Genomic DNA, 17048 nt, shown 5'->3' on the forward strand with positions numbered 1-17048 from the left:
AGTGCAACCCCATCATTTCATGATTTCTTATGTTACATTTTTAAGTTTTCACCCTTTGGTTCATTTTATGCCAGATGTCAAATTGCTACAAGTAGCACCAAAGAGCACACTCGCCGTTCCATTGCTATATGCCTGGGCTCGCTTGTGCGTGCGACCCCTCTGCTCCCTGGGAAAATGGCTGTACTGTAAGCAACCTCTGCACTGGTACACTTTGCTTCAAGCCAGACAAGAGTTAACTGACCTTAGAGAATGCCCAGCAATCAATGCTAATGTGCCACCTATTAGGTTGGTTGGCTTGTTGGAGCAAAATGCACCATTTTGTTTTTTCATAGTTTTTATTTCCTTTCTTCTAAAAACTTGGATGAATTAGTGTTTGTATTATTATTATTATTAGACCCCATGTGAACTGGTGAATCCAGTTGTCATAATGGTATATATAGATATCTAAACTTTTGTTATTGTATGAAGTATGGCTTAGGTAGTTTTAGTGGTATTTGGAGCTACTTAAACTCATATTACATGCATGAATTATGCTCATTGCTTTGATATAGTGTTTCACTGCTTAAGTCCTGTTTTGATTGGTACTTACCAGCTTTCTTCTTTCTTTCCTTTTTTATCTTTGCAAATGCAGGTTCTGTGTTCATGTAAGAAGAGATAATTATCCACAAGATCCCCCACCAGCTCCAACTCCTGTTGTTTGTGGGTCTCACTCAGTTATGCGCACTACAGAATGGGTGAGTGATTAGAGATATATTTATTGGGTAGATAAAACTTTACTCATCAAAGTACAATGGCTAGATCTGTCTTGCCACCCAGAAAGAAAGGTTTTAACAAACATTATCTGTGAAAGAAGGAATATTATCATAAAAGGAGTAAGAATATTTGTAGAAAAATTGATAGCACAAGGGAGTTACTGATGAAGAAAAAAGAGGTGAAGGGGTTGGGAAGGGTGTCATGTTGAAGAACAGTAGACTTAGGTTATAGATACAAAGCAGTACTTATGACTTTTGTTATGAAAGAATCATTATTTTCACTCAGTCTTGTTCCCTATGACTTTTTCCCCAACTCCTAAAATATCATTAACTTTCTGATAAAGTAGTAATTTTTCTTTATAGATACCAGCAATTTTTTAATGCAGGAGGTGAACTTCTGCATCAGCAGCATCAATAGACTGCAAAATTGTTGGAAGAATTATGTAAACTAGTTAGCAAATGTGGCAGGAAAGGGTGGAGTGAAGGTGGAGGTAGAATGTAGATTGAGAGAAGCGAGTAAATGCCTTGGTGGTTTAAAAAGTGTAATGAGGAATAGGAATCTGGGAATGGATGCTAAGAGGAGACTGTATGAAGGAGTGATTGTGCCAACAGCACTGTATGGAGCAGAAACATGGAACATGAGAGAGGAAGAGAGAAGGAACTTGAATGTGTTTGAGATGAAGTGTCTGAGAAGTATGATGGGGGTTACTAGGCTAGATAGAGTGAGAAATGAGGAAGTGAGGAGGAGAACAGGGGTGGAAAGGGAGCTGGGAGATAGGGTGGATGAAAGAGTATTAGGATGGTTTGGACACATGGAAAGAATGAGTGAAGAAAGACTAGTAAAGGAGGTATGGAAGGCAGATGTGGAGGGAGTGAACATGAGGGGACGTCCTAGGATGAAGGGGGCTTTGGGGAAGAGGGGAATGTCGGTTGAGGAAGGACGGGAGAGGACAGAAGACAGGGGTGAATGGAGAATGGTTGTATATGGAAAATGTTGTGATGCATGAGGTGGATTGGACGGGGGAATGGGGGTGAGGTAGTGTGTGTGAGCAAAAATTTTGACGCAGCCCGAAGGGATTTCTCTCCGTCTTCTCCTTTATATGGGGGGACGGAGAGTGGGGGTCGCCGATTTAATGAAGCGGCCTTGCTGTGGATGTGCTGTGTCCTGCGACACTGCTTCTGACCCAGGGCAGTGGACAGGGTGCAGGGATGACCCGTCATCTAGGAGGTGCTAAGATGGGAGGGAGGGTGGAGGGGTGTGGAGTGTTTTCGGGGATGAAATGGGTGGGAATGTTTTTGTGCCTTGTCCTTTTTGGCTACCCCCCTGGTAAGGGGGAAAAAAGCCTTGGTATATGTATGTATGTATGTAGTTAGTAGAAATGTGGAGTTCCAGGAAAGAATCGTAGTGGAGAGTTGATGGTGGAAATGTGTCTAGAAAGAGAGTTGATGATAGCAAATACAGTGTTTCGGAAGAAACTCAAGCATAAGTACACATGGGAGAGGGTGGTGGAGGGAAAGGTGGTAGATAGAGCGCTAATGGACTATTTAGTGGTAAATAGGATTATGATAGGAAGAGTTAGGGATGTACATGTGCTAAGGGGAGAGGGTGGGGAAATATCAGATCATTTTCTGGAAGGTAAGTTGAGAGTGGAGGACAGATGGAGGAAGAGGAAAGGTGACAAAAGGTATGGAGGTGCTTAGGGTGAACTCTTTAAACGAAGAGGAAAAGGAGAAGGAGTACAAGAGGAAATTGAAGGAGGAGTGGGAGGGAGTGAAAGATAGAGTAGAGGTAGGCGTGGAGGAGGAATGGGGATGGTTCAAGGAGGGAGTCACAAAGTGTGCAAAAATGGTGTGTGGAACAAGAAGGTCAGGAGGAAATAGAAGGAAGGGTAGTGAATGGTGGGATGAGGAAATGAAGAAGGTTGTAGAAGAGAAGAAGCGAGCTTACACAGATTGGTTACAAAATAGGACGAGGGAGTCATATGAGACATACAGGGAAAAGAAAAGAGAAGTAAAGAAAAAGGTAAAGGAGGCAAAGAGGAGAGCAGATGTAAAATGGGGTAAGAGTATGACAGAAAATTTTGAAAGTAATAAAAAGATGTTTTGGAAAGAAATTAAGAGAGGAAGAGGAGGTGAATCAAGTAGAGAAGAAAAGGTAAAAGGTGCAGATGGAGAGATGATAATGGAGGAGAAGGCAGTAAGGGGAAGATGGGCAGAATATTTTAGGGAGTTGCTTAATGTGAAGGAGGATAGGGAGGGAAATATAGCTGCAGTGGGAAATGCTAAGAAAATGAGAGTGATGAGTGAGGAAAATGGAGGAGAAATAAGGAAGGATGAAGTGAAGGCAGCAGTTAACCACTTCACTACGGGACTTAAATCTCGCGGGCAGCAGCCAATGCCAGCCGTACGACGTGTCGTAATAATACTCGCATCATAAAATATAGTCACCGCTTATATTGATCGTTCTCTCTTTCACCTGCGAATTTTGAAAACCACAGAGAATGGGATTCAGGGCACATTTGGGAGAATGTAAAAACACAGGGGCGACTACAATAAATATAATCAAGACGCCGATATGGCAGCGTCGCGAATCCACTTGCTCCTCATGACGCCTACGTAGGCGGCACCGTATGGAAGGGGTTAAGATGATGAGAGCAGGTAAGGCACCTGGTATGGATGGATGCCATGCAGAATGTCTTAAAAAAGAAGGTATAGTGATGGTGGACTGGCTTGTGAGGTTATTTAATGTTTGCTGGAGAGAAGGTAGAGTGCCAGAGGACTGGAGGAGTGCTTGTATAGTTCCACTTTACAAGGGAAAGGGGGACAAGTGTGAATGTAGTAGTTTCAGAGGGATTAGCTTGTTAAGTGTAGTTGGGAAGGCTTATGGGAGGATCTTGATTGAGAGGATTAGGAGAGGAACAGAGGGTGTAATTGGTGAGGAACAGTGTGGGTTTAGGACAGGTAGAGGTTGTGTAGATCAGATTTTTGTGGTAAGACAGATATGTGAGAAAGCTATAGGAAAGGGGAAGGATGTTTTTTGGGCCTTTATGGATCTGGAAAAGGCTTACAACAGGGTAGACAGAAAGGCACTGTGGGAGGTTATGCGGATATACAGGATAGGAGGAAAGCTTCTGGGAGCTGTCAAGAGTTTTTATGAGAGTAGTAGAGCTTGTGTCAGGATTAGAAATGGAGAGAGTGAGTGGTTTGAGGTAAAGGTGGGACTTCGTCAGGGATGCGTTATGTCACCCTGGCTGTTGAACTTATACATGGATGGGGTGGTGTGAGAGGTGAATGCAAGGGTAGTGGGTCAGGGATTGGAGATGGTTAAGGAAAATGGAGAGAAGTGGGAGGTGAGCCAGCTGTTGTTTGCGGACGACACTGTGCTTGTGGCAGGATCGGAGGAGGGATTGAGGAAGTTGGTGACAGTTTGGGAGAGTGTGTGATAGAAGAAAGCTGAAGATAAATGTGGGTAAAAGTAAGGTGATGAGATGTACAAGGGGTGAAAGTGGCAGTAATCTGGAAGTGAGCATTAAGGGAGAGCAACTGGAGGAAGTGGATAGTTTTAGATATTTGGGTGCAAATGTGGCAGGAAAAGGTGGAGTGAAGGTGGAGGTAGAATGTAGATTGAGAGAAGCGAGTAAATGCCTTGGTGGTTTAAAAAGTGTAATGAGGAATAGAAATTTGGGAATGGATGCTAAGAGGAGACTGTATGAAGGAGTGATTGTGCCAACAGCACTGTATGGAGCAGAAACATAGAACATAAGAGAGGAAGAGAGAAGGAACTTGAATGTGTTTGAGGTGAAGTGTCTGAGAACTATGATGGGGGTTACTAGGCTTGATAGAGTGAGAAATGAGGAGGTGAGGAGGAGAACAGGGGTGGAAAGGGAGCTGGGAGATAGGGTTGATGAAAGAGTATTAGGATGGTTTGGACACATGGAAAGAATGAGTGAAGAAAGACTAGTAAAGGAGGTATGGAAGGCAGATGTGGAGGGAGTGAACATGAGGGGACGTCCTAGGATGAGATGGATGGATGGGGTGAAGGGGGCTTTGGGGAAGAGGGGAATGTCTGTTGAGGAAGGACGGGAGAGGACAGAAGACAGGGGTGAATGGAGAATGGTTGTATATGGATGATGATGTGATGCATGAGGTGGAATGGACGGGGGAATGGGGGGTGAGGTAGTGTGTGTGAGCAAAAATTTTGACGCAGCCCGAAGGGATTTCTCCCCGTCCTCTCCTTTATATGGGGGGACGGAGAGTGGGGGTCGCCGATTTAATGAAGCGGCCTTGCTGTGGATGTGCTGTGTCCTGCGACACTGCTTCTGACCCAGGGCAGTGGACAGGGTGCAGGGATGACCCATCATCTAGGAAGTGCTAAGATGGGAGGGAGGGTGGAGAGGGGTGGAGTGTTTTTGGGGATGGAATGGGTGGGAATGATTTTATGCCTTGTCCTTTTTGGCTACCTCCCTGGTAAGGGGGAAAAAGCCTTGGTATATGTATGTATGTTTGTAGTTAGCAGACTTGAAAGAAAAATTACTAGGAAATGTTAACTTCTTTTATCTAAGTAATACCCACTGTGGGAGGTATTGCAGATATATGGGATAGGAGGAAAGCTGTTATCTTCTTCAGTACAAGTCAAATATTTGCATGCACACTAGCTGCCTGAAGTACGATGATGCATCACAATACATGCATTATAAAATAAAGTTACAGCTGTTATACTCATTCTCTTTCACCCAGTATGTTTGTAACCACTGAAAAAGTGATCAAGCCTGTTCACAGAATTAGAGGGTCACTCAAGTACAACTACAAAATAAATATAATCAGGAAGCCAACATTGGCATCCTCATATACTCACTCTCGCCTCATGATGCCTATGTAGGCATCATTGTATTCTAATACATCCTGTATTAGATTTAGAAATGGAGAGAGTGAGTGGTTTGAGGTAAAAGTGGGACTTCACCAGGGATGTGTTATATTGCCTTGGCTGTTCAATTTATACATGGATGGGGTGGTCCAAGAGGTAAACAGAATAGTAATGGGCTATGGATTGGAAATGGTTAAAGAAAATAGAGAAAAATGGAAACTAAGCCAATTGTTGTTTGCTGATGACACTGCAATTGTAGCAGGATCAAAGGAGGGATTAAGGAAGATAGTGATGGAGTTTGAGAAGGTGTGCGAAAGAAGGAAGTTGAAGATAAATGTGGGTAAAAGTAAGGTGATGAGATGTACAAGGGGAGAGAATGGTAGCAAATTAAGGGAGACTGAAGAAAGTGAATAGCTTTAGATACTTGGAAGCAAATGTGGCAGGAAAAGGAGGAGGTGGAAGTGGAGGTAGAATGTAGATTAAGTGAAGCAAGTAAATGTCTTGGGGGATTAAAAAGTGTAATGAAAAATAGACATTTGGGAATGGATGCTAAGAGGAGATTATATGAAGGAGTGATTGTACCAACAGCACTGTATGAGACAAACAGGAACAAAAGAGAGAAGTTTAAATGTATATACCTAGTTGTATTTTACAGGACGAGCTATGCTCGTGGTGACCTGTTTTCGTATCTCTCCGCATCCAGTTTATTCTTAAAATCTTGTATAGTTTTTGCACTCACTGTTTCTCCATTTAGTTTGTTCCAGACATCAATCACTCTATGTGGGATTTTTTTTTTTTTTTTTTTTTTTAATCTCTTCTGTAGCTGTCTTTCTTTAGCTTCTTTTCATGTACTCTTGGTTTTCTTCTGTCCCATTTTAATAAGTCGTCTATATCAAGAATTTCCATCCTTTTCATAATTCTGAAAATGGTCAATAAATTACCTCTTTCTTTTCTCTGTTCCAGTGTTGATAGATGTAATTTCTCCCATCTGAGCTTGTATGTTAAATTTGATAGTGTAGGTGCCCTTTTTGTCGCTGCTCTTTGATTGATTTTATTTTTTTTTTTTTTTTTTTTTTTGGCTAGGTGTTGCAGCATACTCTAGTTTAGGTCTTATTAGTGTAACCACTATTTTCTTTACCATTTCTTCATCCATGTAGTCAAAGGCCACTTTCATTGATCTTAATAATTTAAAAGTGTCTCCAAATAATTTATTGACATGTTTATCAGGTGTCAAGTCACTTGAGATAATCACTCCCAGGTCCCTTTCTGAATCGACTTTTTTGACTTCCTTGTTTCCAATTTTATATTGACCCGATATTCTATTTTTGCTTTCTCCAAATTCCATTATGCTACATTTCTTGTTAAAGTTCATTTCACATCTCTGACTCCATTCTCATATTTTGTCTAGGTCTTCTTGTAGCAATCTGCAATCTTCTGTGCTTATTCTCTTGAGTAAGCACAGAAGAAGATTGCAGAGATGAGGTGCCTGAGAAGTATGGTAGGGGTTACTAGGCTGGATAAAGTGAGAAACAAGGAGTTGAGGAGGAGAACTGGGGTGGAAAGGGAGTTGGGAGATAGGGTTGATGAAAGAGTATTGGGATGGTTTGGACACATGGAAAGACTGAGTGAAGAAAGATTAGTAAGACATATGTGGAAGGTCTTGCTGCACTGCTTCTTACCCAGGGCAGTGGGTGAGATGCAGGGATGACCTGTCATCCAGGAGGAGCAAAGATGGGAGGTGAGGGAGGGGGGTGAATTGGAATGGAATGTGTGGGGATGGAATAGATGGAAGTGGATTTTATGCCTTTGTTTTTTTGGCTACCTCCCTTGTAAGGGAGGAAAGGCTTTTGGTATATATATGATTGTTTTGTGTATTGTAAAATCTGACAAGAAAAGTTTCATTATTTTTTTAATTACATGACCTATCACGAACTTGTTAAATTAATTTTTTATTCACATTCTTTGTGTGCCAGATCCAGCCAGGACATACAATAATGCTCATCAGCCCACTGACAATGGTTAATCTCCTGCCATATGACCTACACTATGAAGTTCACACCACTGGCAATTCAGGACGCATTAGGCCAGGAGAAGATGCATGTCTTCACTCCATAGATCCAAGCCAAAGCATTACACTTACACTGTGGACAGACATGTTTCGACAACAAGGAGAGGTGACGCTGAACCCGTCCAACACACAGTATACAGTAGCTGTCAAATTGTGTGATAATCAGAACAGACCCTTGTATGTCTTTATCAAAGGCAAACCTCAGTGTGGTGGAGCTTTGAAGGTAAGGCACTTTAATGTTTTGCTCCCTTTGTAGTTAAAAATGCTGATTTTCTAACTGCTTAACATGGTATTCACAAAGTAACTGGCTGTTGTAAATGTGTAGAAGAATATGTATATTATTTATTTATTTATTTAGTTTTCTATTATTGTTATGATTGTTTCTTTGTAACCTTTCCAATATTTTCTTATACTGTACTAAATGGATTGTTCCAGATTCTTGTGTTTGCTCATTACTGGCTCATCAACAAGACAGGTTTACCCTTGATTTTCAAGCAGGAAGGAGTTAATAATGAAGCAGCAGGTGAGTTGTAATTTTATCAGATTGGAAGAAAATACAGTGCAGCAAGACACAGCACATTCACAACAGAGCCCAACAGCTGGAGTTGATTTGCCCCTGCCACTACATTGCATGGCAACCCCCCCCTTATTCACTTGAGATATATAGAGCAGACAAGAAATACATTCAGGCCATGCATGTCATTTCCTCATCCATTTACCACCACTTTCCTTTCAGTCCTATTTTTTGCCTTCTCTTCCTTGCTCAACAGACACTCCTCTTGTGTCCATTATCCCTTCACCCTATGTATCCACTTCATTCTTGATCATCATTTTAAGTTCCTTCCATCCACTTTTGCTTTCCACACTTTTTTTTGCTAGTCTTTCTTCACTCCTTCTCTCCATGTGTCCAAACATTGTCTGCAGAATCATGAAAGGCATTGAAGTCTTTGACAGAGAAGACTTGTTAAAGTGGGATAGAAGAAAAACAAGGGGACATGAAAATAACTCAAAAAGGATAGTTATAGAAAAGATTGGAAAAAAAAAAAGTTTCCACACAAAGTGGTGGATGTCTGGAAGAAATTGGGCGAAACAGTAGTGTGTGCAAACACCATACAAAATTTAACAAAATAGACGTTGTGAGATACAAAGACAGGTCACTATGAGCATAGCTCCCCTTCCCATATAATACAATTAGGTAAACCATATCTGCCACCTTTTTTCACCACCCACTCTCCTTCTCACATCCACATTTCTCACTCTTTATCATCACAACTCCCATCATCCTTCTTAAACACTTAGGTACATACATACATATACCAAGGCTTTTTCCCCCTTTCAAGGGAGGTAGCCAAAAAGGGAAAGGCATAAACTCACTCCCACCCATTCCATCCCTAAATACACTCCACACCCCTTCCACCCTCCCTCTCATCTGAGCACTTCCTGGATGACGGGTCATCCCTGCACTTAGGTACTTCCTTTTTTGCCTCTTTCAAATTCTATGTCTTCTTCATACAGTGCTGTAGGCACAGTTATTCTTTTATAGTTTTTATTTTGCATTTGCCTGAAGATACCTATTTTTCATAACACTTTTCACACACACCCCCCAAATATTTACTTGCTTAGAACCATATGTGCATTCAGGATGCCATCCAGCTCTTAAGGCAGTACCAGCACAATAACATTGGCCATATAATCAAATTTTGAAAGTAAGTCTTAACAGGAATGAGGCTGGAGAAAGTAGGTAGTTTTTAATCATATGGGGCCACATGTGGCAGAATATGGAGGAGTAGGGGTGGAGGTAAACTTTAGAGTGAGAAAAACAAGGAAATGTCTTGGGTGATAGAAAAGTGTCATGTGAAATAGGCATCTAAGAATGGATGCAAAGTGAATATTGTATGAAGGGGTGATTGTGCCCACAACACTGTATGGGGAAGAGGCTTGAAATTCAGGAGTCAGAAAGAAGAAGTTTAAATGTGTTTGAGACGAAGTATCTTGAGAAGTATAATAGGGGTTACAATGTTAGAATGAGAAATGAGGAGGTGAGCTGGAGAGTGGGGGTGAAAAGAGAGCTGGCAGATAGGGCTGATGAAAGACTATTAGGATGGTTTGGACACATGGAGAGAATGAGTGAAGAAAGATTAACAAAAAGAGTGTGTAAAGCAGAGGTGGGTGGAGTGAACTTGAGAGGATAACCAAGGATGAGATGAATGGATGGGGGTGAAAGGGGTTTTGAGCAAAAGGGGAAGGTCTGTTAAGCAAGGAATGGAGAAAGTAGGGAATAGGGTTGAGTGGAGAATGGTTGTGTATGGGTGATATTTCAATGCAGCCCAAAGGGATTTCTCCCCATCTTGATTTTCCACATGAGGGGTCATGGAGGGAGGGTCACTGTGTAAGTGACCCTGCTGTGAATGTATTGTGTCTTGCTGCATTTCCCTCTGACCCAGGCTTTGGGCAAGAGACAAGGATGACCCTTCATTCACAAGGAGTTAAGATGAGAGGGAAACAAGGGTGTGGAATTGGTGGGAGTGGGTGTGTGCCTTGACTGGCTATCCCCCCTTAGAAGGGGGAAGAAGCCCTTGGTATACACATACATACATATACAAAGGCTTTTTCCCCCTTACAAGGGAGGTAGCCAAAAAGAAAAAGGCATCAAACCATTCCCACCCATTCCATCCCTAAATACACTCCACTCCCCTCCACCCTCCACCCTCCCTCTTATCTTAGCACCTCCTGGATGACGGGTCATCCCTGCACCTTGTCCACTGCCTTGGGTCAGAATCAGTGTCGCAAGACAGAGCACATCCACAGCAAGGCCGCTTCATTAAATCAGCGACCCCCCCTCTCCATCCCCCCATGCAGAAAAGGAGAAGACAGGGAGAAATCCCTTCAAGCTGCGTCAAATTTTGCTCACACATACTACCACACCCCCCATCCCCCCACCCACTCCACCTCATGCATCACAACATCATCCATATACAACCATTCTCCATTCACCCATCTTCTGTCCACTCCTGTCCTTCCTCAACAGACATTCCCCTTTTCTCCAAAGCCCCCTTCACCCCATCCATCCATCTCATCCTAGGTTGCCCCCTCATGTTCACTCCCTCCACATCTGCCTTCCATACCTCTTTTACAAGTCTTTCTTCACTCATTCTTTCCATGTGTCCAAACCATCCTAATACTCTTTCATCAACCCTATCTCCCAACTCCCTTTCCACCCCTGTTCTCCTCCTCACCTCCTCATTTCTCACTCTATCCAGCCTAGTAATCCCCATCATACTTCTCATACACCTCATCTCAAATACATTCAAACTCCTTCTCACTTCCTCTCTTATGTTCCATGTTTCTACCCCATACAGTGCTGTTGGCACAATCACTCCTTCATACAGTCTCCTCTTAACCTCCATTCCCAAATGTCTATTCCTCATCACACTTTTTAATCCACCAAGGCATTTACTCGCTTCTCTCAATCTTCATTCTACCTCCACCTCACCCTTTCCTATCACATTTGCACCCAAGTATCTAAAACTATCCACTTCCTCCAGTCACTCTCCCTTAATGCTCACTTCCAGTCTGCTGCCACTTTCACCCCTTGTACATCTCATCACCTTACTTTTACCCACATTTATCTTCAACTTTCTTCTTTCACTCACTCTCCCAAACTCTGTCACCAACTTCCTCAATCCCTCCTCTGATCCTGCTACAAGCACAGTGTCGTTCGCAAACAACAGCTGGCTCACCTCTCACTTTTCTCCATTTTCTTTAAACATCTCCAATCCCTGACCCACCACCCTTGCATTTACCTCTCGCACCACCCGATCCATGTATAAGTTGAACAGCCAGGGCGACATAACACATCCCTGACGAAGTCCCACCTTTACTTCAAACCACTCTCCATTTCTAATCCTGACACATGCTCTATTACTCTCGTAAAAACTCTTGACAGCTCCTAGAAGCTTTCCTCCTATCCCATATATCTGCAAAACCTCCCACAGTGCCTTCCTATCTACCCTGTCATAAGCCTTTTCCAGATCCATAAAAAACAAAAAAACATCCTTACCTTTTCCTATAGCTTTCTCACATATCTGTCTTACCACAAAAATATTATCTACACAACCCCCACCTGTCCTAAATCCACACTGTTCCTCGCCAATTACTCCCTCTGTTCCTCTCCTAATCCTCTCAATCAAGATCCTCCCATAAGCCTTCCCAATTACACTTAACAAGCTAATCCCTCTGAAACTACCACACTCACACTTTTCCCATTTTCCCTTGTAAAGTGGAACTATACAGGCACTCCTCCAGTCCTCTGGCACTCTACCCTCTCTCCAACAAACATTAAATAACCTCACCAGCCAGTCCACCATCACTGTACCTCCTTTTTTTAGACATTCTGCATGGCATCCATCCAGACCAGGTGCTTTACCTGCTTTCATCATCTTAACTGCCTTCACTTCATCCTTCCTTATTTCTCCTCCATTTTCCTCACTCATCACTCTCATTTTCTTAGCATTTCCCACTGCAACTATCTTTCCCTCCCTATCCTCCTTCACATTTACCAACTCCCTAAAATATTCTGCCCATCTTCCCCTTACTGCCTTCTCTTCCATTATCATCTCTCCATCTGCACCTTTTACCTTTTCTTCTCTACTTGATTTGCCTCCTCGTCCTCTCTTAATTTCTTTCCAAAATATCTTTTTATTACTTTCAAAGTTTTCTGTCATACTCTTACCCCATTTCACATCTGCTCTCCTCTTTGCCCCTTTTATCGTATGCTTTACTTCTCTTTTCTCTGTACCTCTCATATGATTCTCTCATCATATTTTGTAACCAATCTGTGAAAGCTCGCTTCTTCTCTTCTACAACCTTCTTTGCTTCCTTATCCCACCACTCACTACCCTTCCTTCTATTTCCTTCCATCCTCCTTGTTCCACACACCATCTTTGCACACCTTGTAACTCCCTCCTTGAACCATCTCCATTCCTCCACCACTCCTAGTTCTACTCTATCCTTCACCCCCTCCCACACCTTTCTCAGTTTCTTCTTGTACTCCTTCTCCTTTTCTTTCTCATTTAAGCAGTTTACTTTCAGCACCTCCTTACCTTCTGTCCTTTTCCTCTTTCCTCTTTCTTCATCTATCCTCCACTCTCAAATTACCTTCCACTAAAAAATTATCTGATATTCCTCCACTCCCTCCCCTTAGAACATGTACATCCTTAACTCCTCTTACTATTTTCCTGGTTACCACTATGTAGTCCATTAATGCCCTATCTCCCACCCTTCCATCCATCACCGTATCCCATAGGTTCATATCCTTGACTTTCTTCCTAAACACTGAATTTACTTGTACCTTGGAATTATACATGCACTCCTCCAAGCCACTTATCCACTTCCTTCCCATAGACACACATTAAACAGTCCCATCATCCATTTTACATTAACAACTATCCAACCCAGTCCATTCATCCACAAGGAGCTAAGGTAAAAGAGAAAACAAATGGGTGTTGGATGGGTGAAGGGTGGGTGCATGCCATGGCTGGCCATCCATCTTATAAGGGGGAACAGACTTTTTGATATGTCTTGAAGTGAATTTGAGAGGAAGACTGAAAATGGGGTGGATGGATGGGTTAATGGAGTGGGGTGCAAGGGGAATACCTATGAAGCAGAGAAGGGAGAGGACAATAGATAGGTGTAAATGGAGAATGGTTCTGAATGGGTGATAGATTGACACAGCCCAAAAGGATTTCTTCTTGTCTGCTCTGTAGATTCTTGAGTGTAGGAGGGGCTAGTGAATGTAGTGGGAGTAAAGCAGTTTCAGCTCTTGGACCTTGCTGTAGTGGTGTTGTGTCTTGCTTCATTGCTTCTGACCTGAGCAGTAGGCAAGGGAGAAAAATCTGTGTGGGATGGATGCATACTTTGACTGGGCATCCCTTTTGCAGGGAAAAGGGGCCTTTTGGTGTGTGTATGTATGTATGTATCTTTTTCACTGTTACTTGTATATGTTCTTTACTTACAACCTTGTTATCCTTCTCTCCCATCACAATCATTCTCCTAGCATCTCCTTTGAGAATGACTACAATGAATATTGTATGCATTTCTAATCATTTGGTCTTGCAGGAATTAATGATCTTGAGTCTGATGGTATGTTTTTACAGGCCAGGATGAAGAACATGAAATGGCAAGATGTGCTGCTCCACTCCTCTTTTCTTTCACTGATCGTGATGCAACACCACTTCTGCTGGCCAGAGTGGGGAACAGGCTTCATGAAGATGCAAAGCCACAAGTAAGTGAATACTATCTTTTTAGGAAATTCCTTTTATGGGGAGGGATGCAATAGATTATTGGTAGATAGGGAGCAGTAATATATTTGAAGGTCTCATATCTACCCATGTTTTCAGTACTGCCACAAACTGCCACTAACTCAGGGCACGTGGGTGCGTCGTCTTCGTGTGAGCTTGATGGATACTCGACCAGATTTTGTTTACATTGTGGGTGTTGATGTCAGGCCTGGTCGGGGCCGATATCGAGACACCTACATGGTCACATTCTCACCTCGCTTCCAGATTGAAAATAGGTCTTCTCATGAGTTGATGATTGCTCAGAAATGCTTCACTTCATCATTTGTAAGTAATTGTTAGATTTTTTTGAGGCACATAGAAAAATGTATATTAATCCGACATTTAACTAGAAATGTTATCAAGTGTGATATTTCCTTTTTCATTGTTTAGGATTTCATCAGTGGTAAGGGTAACCAAATTGCACATTATTAATTATCGCTATCACATCTTTTCTTCGTTTCCAAATTACATTTTTACATGATATCAGAGGGTCTGGCATGCAGCAATAGCAAAAGAGGATACACAGACATCATTGAAGGTGATGAAAGCTGGAAAGGCAACCTGGGTTGTATGATTGTCATATGGAATTTCTGACAAAGAGTGGAGTATTTATAGTGAAATACCTGGTGAGCTTGTCTAAAGTGCATCAAAGGCAAGGAAGTGTACTGTTGGATTAGGTGAAAGTATTATTCTGTTATACAATTAGAAGGGGGACATATACAGTGCTCGACAAGGATGTACGAACGGTTAGTGAGAATGAGTGATGAGGAGTGTTAAGGACTGTTTTTGCTGAAATGCACAATGTTATATAAAAAATTAGCATATGGTTGCATTATTTGACCTATTTTCTTTAAAATGTGTGATTTCCATGTAATTTGATCTAAGAGAAGTTACATTTTTATCCTCTACAAAATTACCAACCACATACCATCCGACTCGCTAATTGCAGACCTCAACTAAACAATGACGGTTTTTGTTCAAATGCACAATTTTATATAAAAAATTAGCATATGGTTGCATTATTTAACCTATTTTCTTTAAAATGTGTGATTTCCATGTAATTTGATCAAAGAGAAGTTACGCTTTTATCCTCTGCAAAATTACCGACCACAGCTACGATTCGTCCAGCCTACCATCTATGATCACTGGTGGTATGGATCAAACTACACTCTATTAAGTTTCTTACTATTGTGGTATTAGTGTAATAGATTGCATATAGTTAAATTATTTCGACTATTTTCTTTAAAATGTGTGATTTTTATGTAATTTGACCAGTCATGCATTTCAGCAAAAACTGTCGGACGGTATTCATAGCTGTGGTCGGCAATTTTGCAGAGGATAAAAACGTAACTTCTCCTTGATCAAATTACATGGAAATCACACATTTTAAAGAAAATAGGTCAAATAATGGAACCATATGCTACTTTTTATATATAATCGTGCATTTCAGCAAAAACCGTTCTTGTTCGAGTTTGGTCAGCTATTAATGAGTCAGACAATATTTGTAGCTGGGGTCGGTAAGTTTGCAGAGGAAAACAATGTAAATGGAAGTCTTAGTGACGGGCTTGGGTGTACCCCTGGTAGAGACGAACAGTCTTGGCAAGTCTGGTCTAAGATCCTTCGTCCTCTTGAGGTAGGTCCGGATAGCACGTACCGGGCATAGGACCATTTCCGCATGTTCGCCCCCTACAAAGTCGTCCAAGGAAGGAATACTAAAGGACCAGAATCTAGGGTCGGCTTTGGCCGGATCCTGGTTTTTGGCAATGAATTGGGGCAGAAAAGTGAAGGAGACCTCTTGCCATCCTTTCGAGTGGGCGACTCGATAAGAGATGGCATGCAACTCCCCGACCCTCTTGGAAGACGCCAGGGCCAAGAGAAAAACTGTCTTCAAGGTGAGGTCCTTGAAATTAGCATCTCGGAGGGGTTCGTAAGGGGGGCCCCGCAGAGCGTTGAGGACTAATGCCACATCCCATGGAGGAGAAGTGATCTCCCTGGGGGCGCATGATTTTCTGAAATGTCTGAAGAGCATGGAAATTTCTGGAGACAGGGCTAGATCCATGCCCTTCAGAGAAAACATCTGATTAAGAGCTGCCCTATAGCCCTGCACTGCCGAGAGGGAGATCTTCTTGGACTTCCGGAGGAAGTGGAAGAAGGAGGCAATCAGAGGAATGGTGGCTTGCTCTGGGGCTATTGCTCGGGAGTGGCACCATTCTGCAAAAGCATTCCACTTCCCTTGATAAAGGGTAGCTGAGGAAGAGCGAATAGGGGAGGACATGTCTTCTGCCACTTCTTTGGGGAAACCCTTCTCTAGGAGGATCCGGACCATAGTCTGAACGCGTGAAGCGCCAGGGCTGACGGGTTCTTGTGCCAGGCCCCGTTGACTGGTTGATGTAGAAGGTCGGATCTTCCCTGAAGGGCCAGGGGCTCCTCCACTGCTAGCTCGAGGGCGTCTGGAAACCATGGGGCTTCCGGCCACCAGGGAGCGATCAAAGTCATCCGAAGGTTGGATGCGGTTCGTACTCTCTGGAGCACCTTCTGGAGCAAGGGAAACGGTGGGAAAGCGTAGGTGTCGAGGTTGTCCCAGCTTTGCAGAAGAGCATCCTCTCCCGCTGCCAGCGGATCCGGGAGAGGGCTGAAATACACCGGGAGCTGGTGGTTCCATCTGGTGGCGAAAAGGTCCACCAGAGGGGAGCCCCATTTGTTGATGAGGAAGGTCGCCACTTCCGGATGGAGGGACCACTCCGTGCTGATTACCCGACTCCTTCTGCTGAGGTGGTCCACCCAGACATTCTTCTTCCCTGGGATGTAGCGAGCTCTGAGTGCCACTTGGAGGTTCTCGGCTAATAGGAGGATCTCCATAGTGAGATGGCAGAGGTCCTGGGAGACTGTGCCCCCCTGCTTGTTCAGGTAGGCTACTACCGAGGAATTGTCCGACATGATGCCCACAACTTTCCCCGAGATTTGACCCGAGAAGTGACGGAGAGCCAGCAGTACCGCTTTCAATTCTAGCCAGTTGATATGGGCTG

General features: G+C 43.0%; 1 protein-coding gene across 14 annotated transcripts in view; it reads left to right on the forward strand.

Moving 5' to 3' along the window:
• The window catches only part of Vps13D (vacuolar protein sorting 13D), a 250150-nt gene that overhangs the window by 144090 nt on the left and 89012 nt on the right, over positions 1-17048 (forward strand). For 13 of the 14 annotated variants that reach the window (XM_076208559.1, XM_076208564.1, XM_076208569.1 and 10 more), the window contains 5 exons: positions 632-734; positions 7590-7907; positions 8120-8207; positions 13840-13967; positions 14083-14307. In XM_076208559.1, coding sequence (XP_076064674.1) covers positions 632-734; positions 7590-7907; positions 8120-8207; positions 13840-13967; positions 14083-14307 — 862 coding nt within the window. Of the gene's footprint in view, positions 1-74; positions 286-631; positions 735-7589; positions 7908-8119; positions 8208-13839; positions 13968-14082; positions 14308-17048 lie in introns of all 14 variants that reach the window. The other variant, XM_076208561.1, reaches the window with a different exon arrangement.

This window comes from Oratosquilla oratoria, chromosome 25, assembly GCF_046742065.1.
Source record: "Oratosquilla oratoria isolate Oo_2021 chromosome 25, ASM4674206v1, whole genome shotgun sequence".
NCBI classification, from domain to species: domain Eukaryota; kingdom Metazoa; phylum Arthropoda; class Malacostraca; order Stomatopoda; family Squillidae; genus Oratosquilla; species Oratosquilla oratoria.